The sequence below is a fragment of the Mandrillus leucophaeus genome, unplaced genomic scaffold (genome assembly GCF_000951045.1).
Source record: "Mandrillus leucophaeus isolate KB7577 unplaced genomic scaffold, Mleu.le_1.0 Scaffold150, whole genome shotgun sequence".
Classification (NCBI taxonomy): Eukaryota; Metazoa; Chordata; class Mammalia; order Primates; family Cercopithecidae; genus Mandrillus; species Mandrillus leucophaeus.
Genome location: NW_012101477.1, coordinates 3,206,537 through 3,218,469, shown reverse-complemented (window position 1 = coordinate 3,218,469; position 11,933 = coordinate 3,206,537). Strand labels below are relative to the sequence as shown.

Sequence of the window (11,933 nt, the reverse complement as noted above, 5' to 3'; positions counted from 1 at the left end):
CTCCCGAGTAGCTGGGACTACAGGCGCCCGCCACCTCGCCCGGCTAGTTTTCTGTATTTTTTAGTAGAGACGGGGTTTCACCGTGTCGGCCAGGATGGTCTCGATCTCCTGACCTCGTGATCCGCCTGTCTCGGCCTCCCAAAGTGCTGGGATTACAGGCTTGAGCCACCGTGCCTGGCCCGGCTAGTTTTTTGTATTTTTTAGTAGAGACGGGGTTTCATCGTGTTAGCCAGGATGGTCTCGATCTCCTGACCTTGTGATCCGCCCGTCTCGGCCTCCCAGGGGAGGGTAAAACCTTCTAAGCCAGACTCAAGACCGGAAGCTGTAAAATAAATCTTTGGCTAGAACAATGAAATTTTATTTTATACCTATCAAGTTGACAAATAAATAAATAATGCTGATTTCTAGCAGGGAGGGGGTGAAATGAGAGAATGGCTCTTATCTGTTCCTAATGTAAACGGGAATTGTTACGGGTTTTTTTGGGAAGCAATCTGGTAAGACCTAATAATATTAAAAATACATGTACCCTTTTATCTAGCAGTTTAACTCGAGAACTTATTCCACAGAAGTAAAAAGGCTGCTGCTTCTTAAGGGTATGTTAACAAGTATGTTTATTGCATCATTATTTCCTGGTGACAAAAAAATGGGGAATGAAGTGAATGCATATCATTAGGAGACTGGTTGAGTAAATTAGGCCACACAAATGCCATGGAAAATTATCTAGCCATTAAAACGAATCTGTTATTAATTAGAAGGATGTTCATGAGGTACCTGTACAATCTGTAGCTATGCATGTATGTAAGTTATTTTAATATGATTGAGGCCGGGTGCAGTGGCCCATGCCTGAAATCCCAGCAGTTTGGGAGGCCAAGATGGGTGGATCACTTGAGGTCAGGAGCCTGAAACTAGCTTGGCCAACATGGTGAAACCCCATCTCTACTAAAATACAAAAATTGGCTGCGCGTGGTGACATGCTCCTGTAATCTCAGCTACTTGGAAGGCAGAGGCAGGAGAATCCCTTGCACCCGGGAGGCGGAGGTTGCAGTAAGCCAAGATTATGCCACTGCACTCTAGTCTGGGTGATAGCGAGACTCTGTCTCAAAAAAAAAAAAAAAAAAAAAAGTTTTGAGTGGCACAAAATACAGGAGGGAATGTTAAGATGTTAACAGGATTGTCTGTTCATGAAGTAAATTATTTGGACAGGGGATGACACCTAACAAAAAATGAAAAGGATGTAAAACCACACTAAAACTAAAACCCCTGTAGTATAATATTCTTATGCATTTGTATAAGAGACTATACAGTATGTATATATTTATACTATATGTATATATATGTAGTATACACATAAGTATTTATGTGTATATATGTTAAATTTAAAAAGCAAGGAAAAAACGTGTAGGAATCAGTTGTCTTTTGATGGTGATGGCTCTCTATCAGAACTTTCCCTTTCCCCCCTTATATTGTTGAGAGTGCTTATTTCAGAGGGACACCAGGATATCCTTGGGGGAATTCCTTATACATCATGAGGCAACTGAGGCAATTTTAGTAGTCAGATGCATCTGTTCTTCCTTTGAATTGTGGGTGCCTTATTAGATGATGGCCCATTCCTCCTGCCTTCCCGTTTTCAGAGAAAGATCCAGAGGAGGAGGAAGAGGAGGGAGGAGATTACAGGATCCTTATAGGGTCACTGAAGGGTACCCGGGCCTAGAGTCCCTCAGACTCCAGAGGAAGCTGAGTAGATTGAATCGGATGAGAGGGAAAGTATATGGATTCCTGTGTATGGAAAGGAGAAAGAAAGGTAGTTTGGGACCACACTGTGAATGACTTTGACTCTCATACTAAAGAGTTTGATTTTCATTCTGTAGCTCTGTGATTCTCAAATGTCATATGCTTTTTTTGTTGTTGTTTGTTTGAGACGGAGTCTCGCTCTGTCACCCAGGCTGGAGAGCAGTGGCGCAATCTTGGCTCAATGCAATCTCCGCCTCCCGGGTTCACGCCATTCTCCTACCTCAGACTCCCGAGTAGTTGGGACTGCAGGCGCCCGCCACCACACCTGGCTAATTTTTGTATTTTTGGTAGAGACAGGGTTTCACCATATTGGTCAGGCTGGTCTCAAACTCCTGACCTTGTGATCTGCCTGCCTTGGCCTCCCAAAGTGCTTGGATTACGGGCATGAGCCAGCGTGCCCTGCGATATGCTCTTCTTTTTTAAAAAATTCTTTAAAATTTTTTCTTTATACTTAAATAGAGTTAGTCTTAGAAAAATGTCATAAGCTCTTGATGTTTGGTGAGCTGGGATAAGGTTTCTCAGGATAAAATTAAACAATGCTAATCTCTTCCCAGTTTGAGGAAAAGGTAACTTTTAGGGATAGAACTTTTTAAAGATTAATTATAACCTTGAGTTTGCTTAAACTGCTCGCTGGGCAGATTTCAGAACAAGTAGAAAGTGGAAGTTAACAGAAATGAATTGGAGAGGGCTAACCATCATTTATCCTCTTTATGAGTATGGGATTTATGGTTGTAATATTTACATTGCATTCATACAGATATGTTTTCTTGCAGCTGATGTCCCTCCTATGTGCAGTAGACTTAGATATCATTTTATGGAGCGTGTACAGAATAGGCAGAAGTACCTGCATTGGAGAGTGTTTAGAATAGGGAGAGACAGCACGTATCATGGCTAAGAGCATATGCCCTGGAGCCCAACAGATGTGGGTTCAAAGCCTAGCTCTGGCTGGGTGCGGTGGCCCACGCCTGTATTCCCAGCACTTTGGGAGGTCAAAGCCAGTGGATCACCTTAGGCCAGGAGTTCGAGACCAGCCTGGCCAACATGGTGAAACCCCTTCTCTACTAAAAATACAAAAATTAGCCGGGCGTGGTGGCGGGCGCCTGTAATCCCAGCTACTTGGGAGGCTGAGGCAGGAGAATTGCTTGAACCTGGAAGGCGGAGGTTGCAATGAGCTGAGATGGCCGCCACTGCATTCCAGTGTGCCTGGGCAACAGAGCAAGACTCCGTCTCAAAAAAACAAAAACAAAAAAACCCAGCTCTACCATGTTATAACTTTAAAGCTTCAGGTAAGAAGCAAACCTCTCTATGCTCCAGTTTTTCATCTGTGAAATAGGGATAGTGTTACTGAATATTCATAGGGTTGTTTTAGTGATTATATGAGTAGTATGTATTAAATGCTTAATAAGTGGCAGCTCTTAATATGTTTCCTAAAGAACACTGTGACTTCCCAGTGTTCCAGTGCTGGTAGTTTCAGCACCACTGTTTCAGAGAATGAAACAGTCTCAAAGAATTTTTAAGTGTAATTTGAGGACAGTGCTGAGAAATTGTAGGGATATGTATTCAGCAGATAGTAGGTACTCTGAAACTGTTGACTGAAAACCTGGGTCTTAGTAAGTTCTCCGTTGTCTCCCCTTCCTACTTAGGACATTCCATTCTCCCATGTTTTTCTGTCCTGGAACCATGTGGAGGGTTCCCTCATGCTGTGAATGTCCCATATCTAATCATGTTATTCCCCTGCCCAATGGCCATCTTCTCCAGCTCTGCCCCAGGGCTTCCGAGGGCTCTTTTGGGGAGGTGCTCAGAGAGCTGCAGGTTCTGCCTTCCTACCTAATCTTACCCTGAGGTTCTGGGATATTCTCAAAACATTTAGATATATTTTTTCTGTCTTCAGAGGCAAGATGTTTGCAGCATTCTTTATCATGCCGAAAGTCTATACATCTGTTCTATTTATTTCTGTTAATTTCCAGTAGTATAATTTGACATGCATTTCTGTTTTGTCTTTTCAGGTGCCATTTGGATTGTACTTTAGTGGCACGATGTACTCTGAGTGGAGGTCACTGCATTTGGTGATTCAGAATGATCAAGGCCATACCAGTGTGCTGCACAGCTATCCAGAGAGTGTTGGACGAGAGGTGGCAAATGCTGTAGTCCGTCCTCTTGGGCAGGTGTTAGGTACCCCTTCAGTGGCTGGTAGTGAGAGTTTGTTAAAAACTGACAAAGAAGTAAGTGTTTCTAAATTTCATTCTCTTATATGAAAATGTACATTTGTTCTTGAAGAATTTGTTTAATGTTAACTTTTTTGTTCTTTTTTCTTTGAAAAGAGCTGTAGTAGAATAACGTCAGCTTTTTAATGGATTTCTGCCCAACGTAGTATGACTTCTCAATTTTGATCTTGTTTGAGTTGAGGGCTGGGACTCGGAGTTTGTGGAGGTTGTAAGGAATGAGTTGTACTGTTTTGCTCTTGGGACTTTTTACTAGTTATGGTGAATTCTCCACTTAAGCTAAAGGCCAAGACAGGGACTTGAATGTCAAACCCTTTCCCCAAAGCTCTAGGCTTAGTCTTCTGATTTCCATTTAGAGTGTGGTTGGAAGACCTCATCCCTACCTCTAGATGGCCCCTGACTGAAGACTCATGTCGAGTTTTCAGGCTATGCGTATGCTGTGCTTAAGCTCTCCCTTGTCCCCATACCTACCTACCCCTTTCTGACTTCCAGGTTTAAGAGTGCTGCAGAGAAGCCAAGCCCTTCTGGCCTAAGCCTAGGTGATTGGAATTGGGGTTGTGTTTGCTGTTTTTTTTTTTTTTAACACAGAGTCTTGCTTTGTTACTCAGGCTAGTATGCAGTGGCATGACCACAGCTCGCTGCAGCCTCGGTCTCTCTGGGCTCAAATGATTTTTCCATCCCAGTGAGTCCCAAGTAGCTGGAATTACAGACACGTGCCACCACGCCAGGCTAATTAAAAAAAAATTTTTTGCCGGGCGCGGTGGCTCAAGCCTGTAATCCCAGCACTTTGGGAGGCCGAGACGGGTGGATCACGAGGTCAGGAGATCGAGACCATCCTGGCTAACACAGTGAAACCCCGTTTCTACTAAAAAATACAAAAAACTAGCCGGGCGCAGTGGCGGGCGCCTGTAGTCCCAACTACTCGGGAGGCTGAGGCAGGAGAATGGCGTGAACCCGGGAGGCGGAGCTTGCAGTGAGCTGAGATCCGGCCACTGCACTCCAGCCTGGGCGAGAGCGAGACTCCGTCTCAAAAAAAAAAAAAAAAAAAAATTTTTATAGGGATGTTCTTACTATGTTGCCCAGGCTGGGTGTTTACTGTTTCTAAAGCTAGGGGCTCGTGGAATGGCTTGCCCTGAAGCTGGCCCTTTGTTCCTGGGTTCAGCGGCGTAGGCTGAAGTTAAAAAGTTGCTATTGGGAAGTTGTGAAGGGGCCCTGAGAATGGAGTAGTAGAGGAGCTTGCTAGTATAAATTCTGGCTAAGACGCAGGATTAAAACTTTGTCCCTTGTCTTGAAGAAGCTCATGTAACCTTCAGGCTTCACGTTTAGCAAAACCTGTACCCTATGTCTCAGACCCTTTTTTTCTGTTTGGTTTTTGGTTTCCTGTGAAGGAGAGATTAGACTTAGATATAAGACTAAAACTTGTAGCTCTAGGGGCAGTTATCCTCCCTCAGCCATGGGTCTCTGAAGAGTAAAGGTCTTCAGTCTGAGGAACATTTTTCTCTCTTCAGAGGACCCTAGATTTATCCCTGAGGACTAGCACAGACCCTAGTGCCTCTCCTCCTGGTGTGTTTGTGATCCCTTGTTGCCTTCTCCTGGGATGAGATGGTACATGAGTAGATGGAGGTGCTCTGGTGTAGCCCTGGTTTTTCTCCTTTCTCACCCTTGAAAAGGGATGAGAATTCCTGTGTCCTCTAGAATTACACCTTTTTTTGTTTTGTTTTTTTGACACAGAGTCTTGCTCTGTCACCCAGGCGAGAGTGCAGTGGCATGACCTCGGCTCACTGCAAGCTCCGCCTCCCGGGTTCACACCATTCTCCTGCCTCAGTCTCCCAAGTAGCTGGGACTACAGGCGCCCTGCTACCATGCCTGGCAATTTTTTGTATTTTTAGTAGAGACAGGGTTTCACCGTGTTATCCAGGATGGTCTTGATCTCCTGACCTTGTTATCTGCCCACCTCAGCCTCCCAAAGTGCTGGGATTACAGGCGTGAGCCACCGAGCCCGGCCTATTTATTTATTTTTTGAGACAGAGTCTTGCTCTTGTTGTCCAGGCTGGAGTGCAAAGGCGTGATCTTGGCTTACCGCAACCTCTGCCTCCCAGGTTCAAGCAGTTCTCCTGCCTCAGCCACCCGAGTAGTTGGGATTGCAGGCATGCGCCACCATGCCCGGCTAATTTTGTATTTTTTTTTTAGTAGAGACGGGGGTTTCTCTGTGTTGACCAGACTGGTCTTGAACTCCCTACCTCAGGTGATCCGCCCACCTTGGCCTCCCAAAGTGCTGAGGTTACAGGTGTGAGCCACTGCACCTGGCCAATTTTTGTATTTTTGGTAGAGACAGGGTTTTGACATGTTGGCCAGGCTGGTGTTGAACTCCTGACCTCAGGTGATCCACCCGCCTCGGCCTCCCAAAGTGCTGGGATTACAGGTGTGAGCCACTATGTCCGGCCTAGAATTATAAAATTAAATGATTGTGTGAAGATGCCACCAAAGATATCTTCTTGGTTTTTCATCTGATAATCAGGGACCTGCAATGTCTTTTAGAATCTCTTCTATTATGTGGCTAAATCTTGCTACACCCTGCTCCAAATTTGTCACAGTTTCACTGTGCTGTTATAGGCTTCTTTAACACTTATTGCAGTTAAAGCATATATTTCCTACCCTTAACCTTTGTAGTTGCTTTTGAGCTTAAAAAATGTAATATATATATTTATCTTATTAGATTTAACTTTGGTTTTAAGCCGTTGAAGTCTTTTTGAATCCTGAATTTCTGTCCAGCAAGTTGGCCATCCTTTTTAGCTTTGTGATATCTACAGATGATCAGCATGCACTGTTTTTCTTTTTTTTCCCCCTAAGTTAAAATCTTGGCAGAGCCTTTGGCATGCCACTGAGCACCTTTTGCCAAAATGATCTTGGCACATTAATCTGTTGTTACTCTGTAATGTGGTATCTTGACCAGTTGTAAATCTAGCCATTCTACCATCCTCTGGGCCATATGTCTCCATCTTGTCCACAAGGAGATCCTGGGGCTGCCCAGATTTCTTGCTAACACCCAGATACCCATTTGCCGGAGAACTCTGTTAATGGCATGGTGAGAATAGCTTCAAATTTCTAGTTGGAAGACCAGGGTTCAAGTTTTCAGCTCCACCTTTTATAAACCAGTGACTTGTGCCAAATTGCGTAATCTTGCTAAGCTTCTGTTTTCTTATGTATAAAGTAAGGATAGTTTGCCCTGTCTACACAGGGTTATTGTGATGGCTAGATGATATTTATGAAAGTGCTTTGTAAACTGCAAGGACTACACCATTGTCAGCCCTCTAAATAGTAACCCTGTTAATAAAGGAGTGAAGCTCATTTGGCATGACTTGATTTTTTTGAGCAGGCTGGGTCTTGGTAATCATGCTTCTCTTTTGTAAGTGTTCACTGATTGCTTGGTAATTTGTCTCAAAGTTTTGTCTGGAATTCACTTAAACTTTCCAGTTTGCAATGTCTGGAATACAGTTTCCTCCTTTTTTTTTTTTTTTGCAAATTGGGGTTTCTCATAGATGGTGACATATAGCTCAGATGATGGTAGAATGGCTGGATTTGTAACTGGTCCAGATACCACATGACAGAATAATAGTAGACTAATGTGCCAAAGTCATTTTGGAAAAAGTTGTCCAGTGGTACCTTCTAGTTGGAAGACCAGGATTCAAGTTTTCAGCTCTACCTTTTATAAACCAGTGACTTGGGCCAGATTATTTAATCTCTACAGTTATGACTGCAGGCAGCCTAGTGGTTCAGCAGTCTCTTAGGCAAGTTCTGTCAGTCCTTAGGATGTGATTCAGCTAGGTCAGGAGGCAGGGACTCATTCAGTGCGGCTAAATGCCTTGCTAAGATCTTACCCAGCTTCAGTCCTTTCTCAGCTGTGTTTGTTCTTCATTTTTAGTTTTTTTTTTGGGGGGGGCAGAGGAAACAGTTGTAAAATAAGAGTCAAACAGTTCATCTTTCTTCTTGTTTGTTCATTTGCATAATCTGGAGATGGAATGTGACTGACTTTATATGATTTTCTAAATGCTACACATAAGTGGAGAAAAAACTCTAAAATGTTTGATTTTTGTGTCTCTAATCTCTGGAAAATTGAAGTGACCTGTATTTACTTTTTAATTCACAGAGCAAATAATAATAATATCTAAAGGGCAAAAACCAGCATAGGATTGATAGTCAAAAATAAGTAATTTATTTTCTTCTTAAATCTTTTGCTTGGGAAATTGTATGTTGGATATGTGAAAAATGCATTATCTAAAATAAATCTGATACTTACATTGAGATGAATATCAATTTAGAGGCTTTTGGCAATAAAAGAGATTGACATTTTAAATCAGTCTACTGAGATAGGCATGTATAATAATTCTGTATGGATATTTTCTTTTGTCTAGGTAAAATGGACCATGGAAGTAATTTGCTATGGACTGACCCTTCCATTGGATGGAGAGACTGTAAAATATTGCGTTGATGTATATACAGACTGGATTATGGCTTTAGTGTTGCCGAAAGATTCTATTCCATTGCCAGTTATTAAAGAGCCTAATCAATATGTTCAAAGTATACTAAAACACCTACAAAATCTTTTTGTACCAAGGTAAGCTGTACCTGTCTATCTGGCCCATTATCAGGGGCATAGTAAAATATTCATAAATGTTACTATAGTATAGGAGCTGATTTCATTGTTAGTCCTCTGAACAGTGACTTCGTGTGTTCAATTAAAGATTGTATTAATGTGAATGTTAGGAAAGATGGGCTTATGTAATGTTTACTAGGTGTTTTTAACAGGTATGTGCTCTTTACAAGTTTTTGGCTTTGCTTCTAAAATCTCATACCTCTTAGATATTAAAATACTGTAACATCTTTCCCTTCTACTCAAGAAAATATATACTTTTGCCTGTCACATTCTTGTTTCCATTTAGGCTAAACACAACTAAGGGAGATGTATCTACCTTAAGAGGCATCTTTCCTATGAGAGAATGAAGACCCTTGAAACAATTATGGGCAACTTTATAGTAAGCCAAAAGATTACTCTTGATAGTTTGTTTCTAACTTTTTTTCTATCCTCTTAGGCAAAGGCCTTAAATATCATAATGTAGGATACCTTCAAGGAGCAGTAGGGCAATCTCCCTTTGGTAAAGTTCTGGTTAGAGCTTTTGCTCTGTCATACAGTGAGGGACTTTGAAAACCAGCTCTGTAAGTTTTTAACTTTCTAAATATAGAAGGAAGATTACTTTGGAAAATCTGAATTAAAAAAGAGAACTCTCCGGAACTCTGGTCTGTTGGCTCAGGTGTAAACAGCATACCATGCATGAAATGCCTGGTGTAGTCTGGCCTCTAACCAAACTAGCTGTTCTTAATTCTGCATGAATGCTGCTGTTTAGTCAGACTCATAAGTCAGACATTCCTCTAAGACCTCTTAAAGATCTTTCCCGTCATGATGTCTTTTTGTCTTCTTCCTCCTCCTTCTCTCCATCACCACATCTCATTCTTGTTGGTTCTTTAGTTCCACCTTGTGAGGAGAAGTCCTACCTAACCACTCAGGCCCACAGCGCTCACACCTTCTCTGAACCTATGTGATACTTTCTGTATCACTCTTGTATCTCTTGCTGTTTTGTTGCTTATCTTTTAAAATGTGTGTCTCCTTTCCCGATCTAACCAACTTGAAGGCAGGAACTGTGTTGTCTCTATTTTAGGCTTCCACAGTATCTGGTGCAGTACTGGTATTTTAGTACTTAATACTTACCATAGGTGTGAATTAAATGCGTGTTGCTTGTATTTATTGATTTCAAATGGAATTAAAAACAGGAAATAGGCTGGGCACAGTGGCTCATGCCTGTAATCCCAGCACGTTTGGAGGCTGAGGCAGGTGGATCACCTGAGGTCAGGAGTTCGAGACCAGCCTGGCCAACATGGCAAAACCCTGTCTCTACTAAAAATACAAAACGTAGCCGGGCGTGGTGGCATGTGCCTATAATCCCAGCTACATGGGAGGCTGAGGCAGGAGAACCGCTTGAATCTGGGAGGCGGAGGTTGCAGTGAGCCAAGATCGCACCACTGCACTCCAGCCTGGGCAACAGAGTGAGACTCTGTCTCAAACAAAACAAACAAACAACAACAACAAAAAAACAGGAAACAGTTGGGAGTACTTAGAATATTGTTTATAAGCAGGTTCTTCTAAAATGATATAATAGTTTTAATACTTTCTTGTTATCTTTTTAGGAGACTACTGGGCTTTTTCTTCATGCCTGCGATAGTCTCATGAGTAGTATTGTCACTGTGTCTCTTTCCTCTTTGTAAGCCTGCTGCCTCTCAGTGCTCAGCTAATTTGTATTGATGAAAAAAAATTAATGGCATTTGAGTTAATTAGGCTTGTGCCTTTGCTTTTTCTCTTTTGAGATACATGACTACCTTATAAATGGTTTTGCTATTTGGTAATTACCTTGTTTTCTCAAAAGTGTGCATGCATAAGTGTTAGTAAATTCTGAGAGGCTACTCAACTGAGAATTAGAGTTCTCTTCCTGGCTAATGTTTTAGGAAACTTAGCTGAATATTTTCAATGCTAAGTATTGGTGTTACGATCTCATCTCCCATTATTTGAAGTTTTAGTTGTTTATTTGATTCTGATAGTTCACAAAACTGTCATCTAAGTTTACTCAATTGGTTGTTTTTATAAAAACTGACACTCAAAATGGAGGGAACTGCCTTTACCATTTTGCTAGAGATTATGTCAGAATGAATGTAACCGTTCTGTTTTGCCCATCAGTTTTTTTTTTTTTATGATTGAGCGAAGAGTAAATCACCTTTTAAAGGTGATTAAGGTTTTAATTGCTCACATATACTATACTGTACTTTAAAAAAACATATTATTGTTCTAAAGCAGGGTTAACAAAGAGCCAGATAGCATTTTAGGTTTTGTGGGTTATATAGTGTTGTAATTACTCAGTTCTGCTGGTATGGCATGAAAGCAGCCATAGGCAGTATGTGAATGAGTGATCATTACTGTGTTCCAATACAGCTTCACTTACAATATAGATAGTAGGCCAGATTTGTAAACTCTGTTTACAATAAAAGATAGCAGGCCAGATTTGACCCATTGGCCATCATTCACCACCACTGTTCTAAAGCAGTTTTTCTGAAGATCACAAGTTACTTTTTAAAAAGTAACTTGATATTTTTGAAAAGGAGATCTCTGGTGTTTAGCTCTTCTGTTTGTTTTTATGTAAAGGTTACCTTGTTAGCTTTAGAACTTTGGACCCTGCATCTGAATTTAGGCCTTCTGAGTGAGGAGGAGCCTCAGTACCTGAGGAACAGGTATTTCCTTTCCTGTCATTGGACAGGAAATGGTAGGTAGGCCTGGAAATGGTAGGTAGGCCTAAATTACCATGTAGGAGGCATGCACTCTTGGAAGAGTGTCAGTTCCAGGGCCATTAGTGGTATTTTTATTTCTTATTCTGGACTTCCTCTTACATTACTTGATTAGGTTTGGGGCTATGATATAGTTTTTTTTTTTTTTTTTTTTTTGAGATGGAGTCTTGCTGTGTCGCCCAGGCTGGAGTGCAGTGGCCAGATCTCAGCTCACTGCAAGCTCCGCCTCCCGGGTTTATGCCATTCTCCTGCCTCAGCCTCCCCAGTAGCTGGGACTACAGGCGCCTGCCACCTTGCCCAGCTAGTTTTTTGTATTTTTTAGTAGAGATGGGGTTTCACCATGTTAGCCAGGATAGTCTCAATCTCCTGACCTCGTGATCTGCCCGTCTCGGCCTCCCAAAGTGCTGGGATTACAGGCTTGAGCCACCACGCCTGGCCGTAGTTTTTTATTCTTCTTCAAGTAAGCCAGAGCAGTAGACACAAGCTTGAACCTTAGGGCTTTACCTGGACTAGATCCACCTTTAGCTGAATGTG

The 11,933-nt window shown here is 42.0% G+C and overlaps 1 protein-coding gene across 2 annotated transcripts in view; it reads left to right on the top strand.

The window, feature by feature from the left end:
- Positions 1-11,933, top strand: part of RALGAPB (Ral GTPase activating protein, beta subunit (non-catalytic)) — a 108,285-nt gene that overhangs the window by 17,171 nt on the left and 79,181 nt on the right. For both annotated transcript variants that reach the window (XM_011974974.1, XM_011974975.1), the window contains exons 2-3: positions 3,798-4,013; positions 8,426-8,628. In XM_011974974.1, the coding sequence (XP_011830364.1) occupies positions 3,828-4,013; positions 8,426-8,628 (389 nt within the window). In that variant the 5' untranslated portion in view covers positions 3,798-3,827. The remainder of the gene's footprint in view (positions 1-3,797; positions 4,014-8,425; positions 8,629-11,933) is intronic.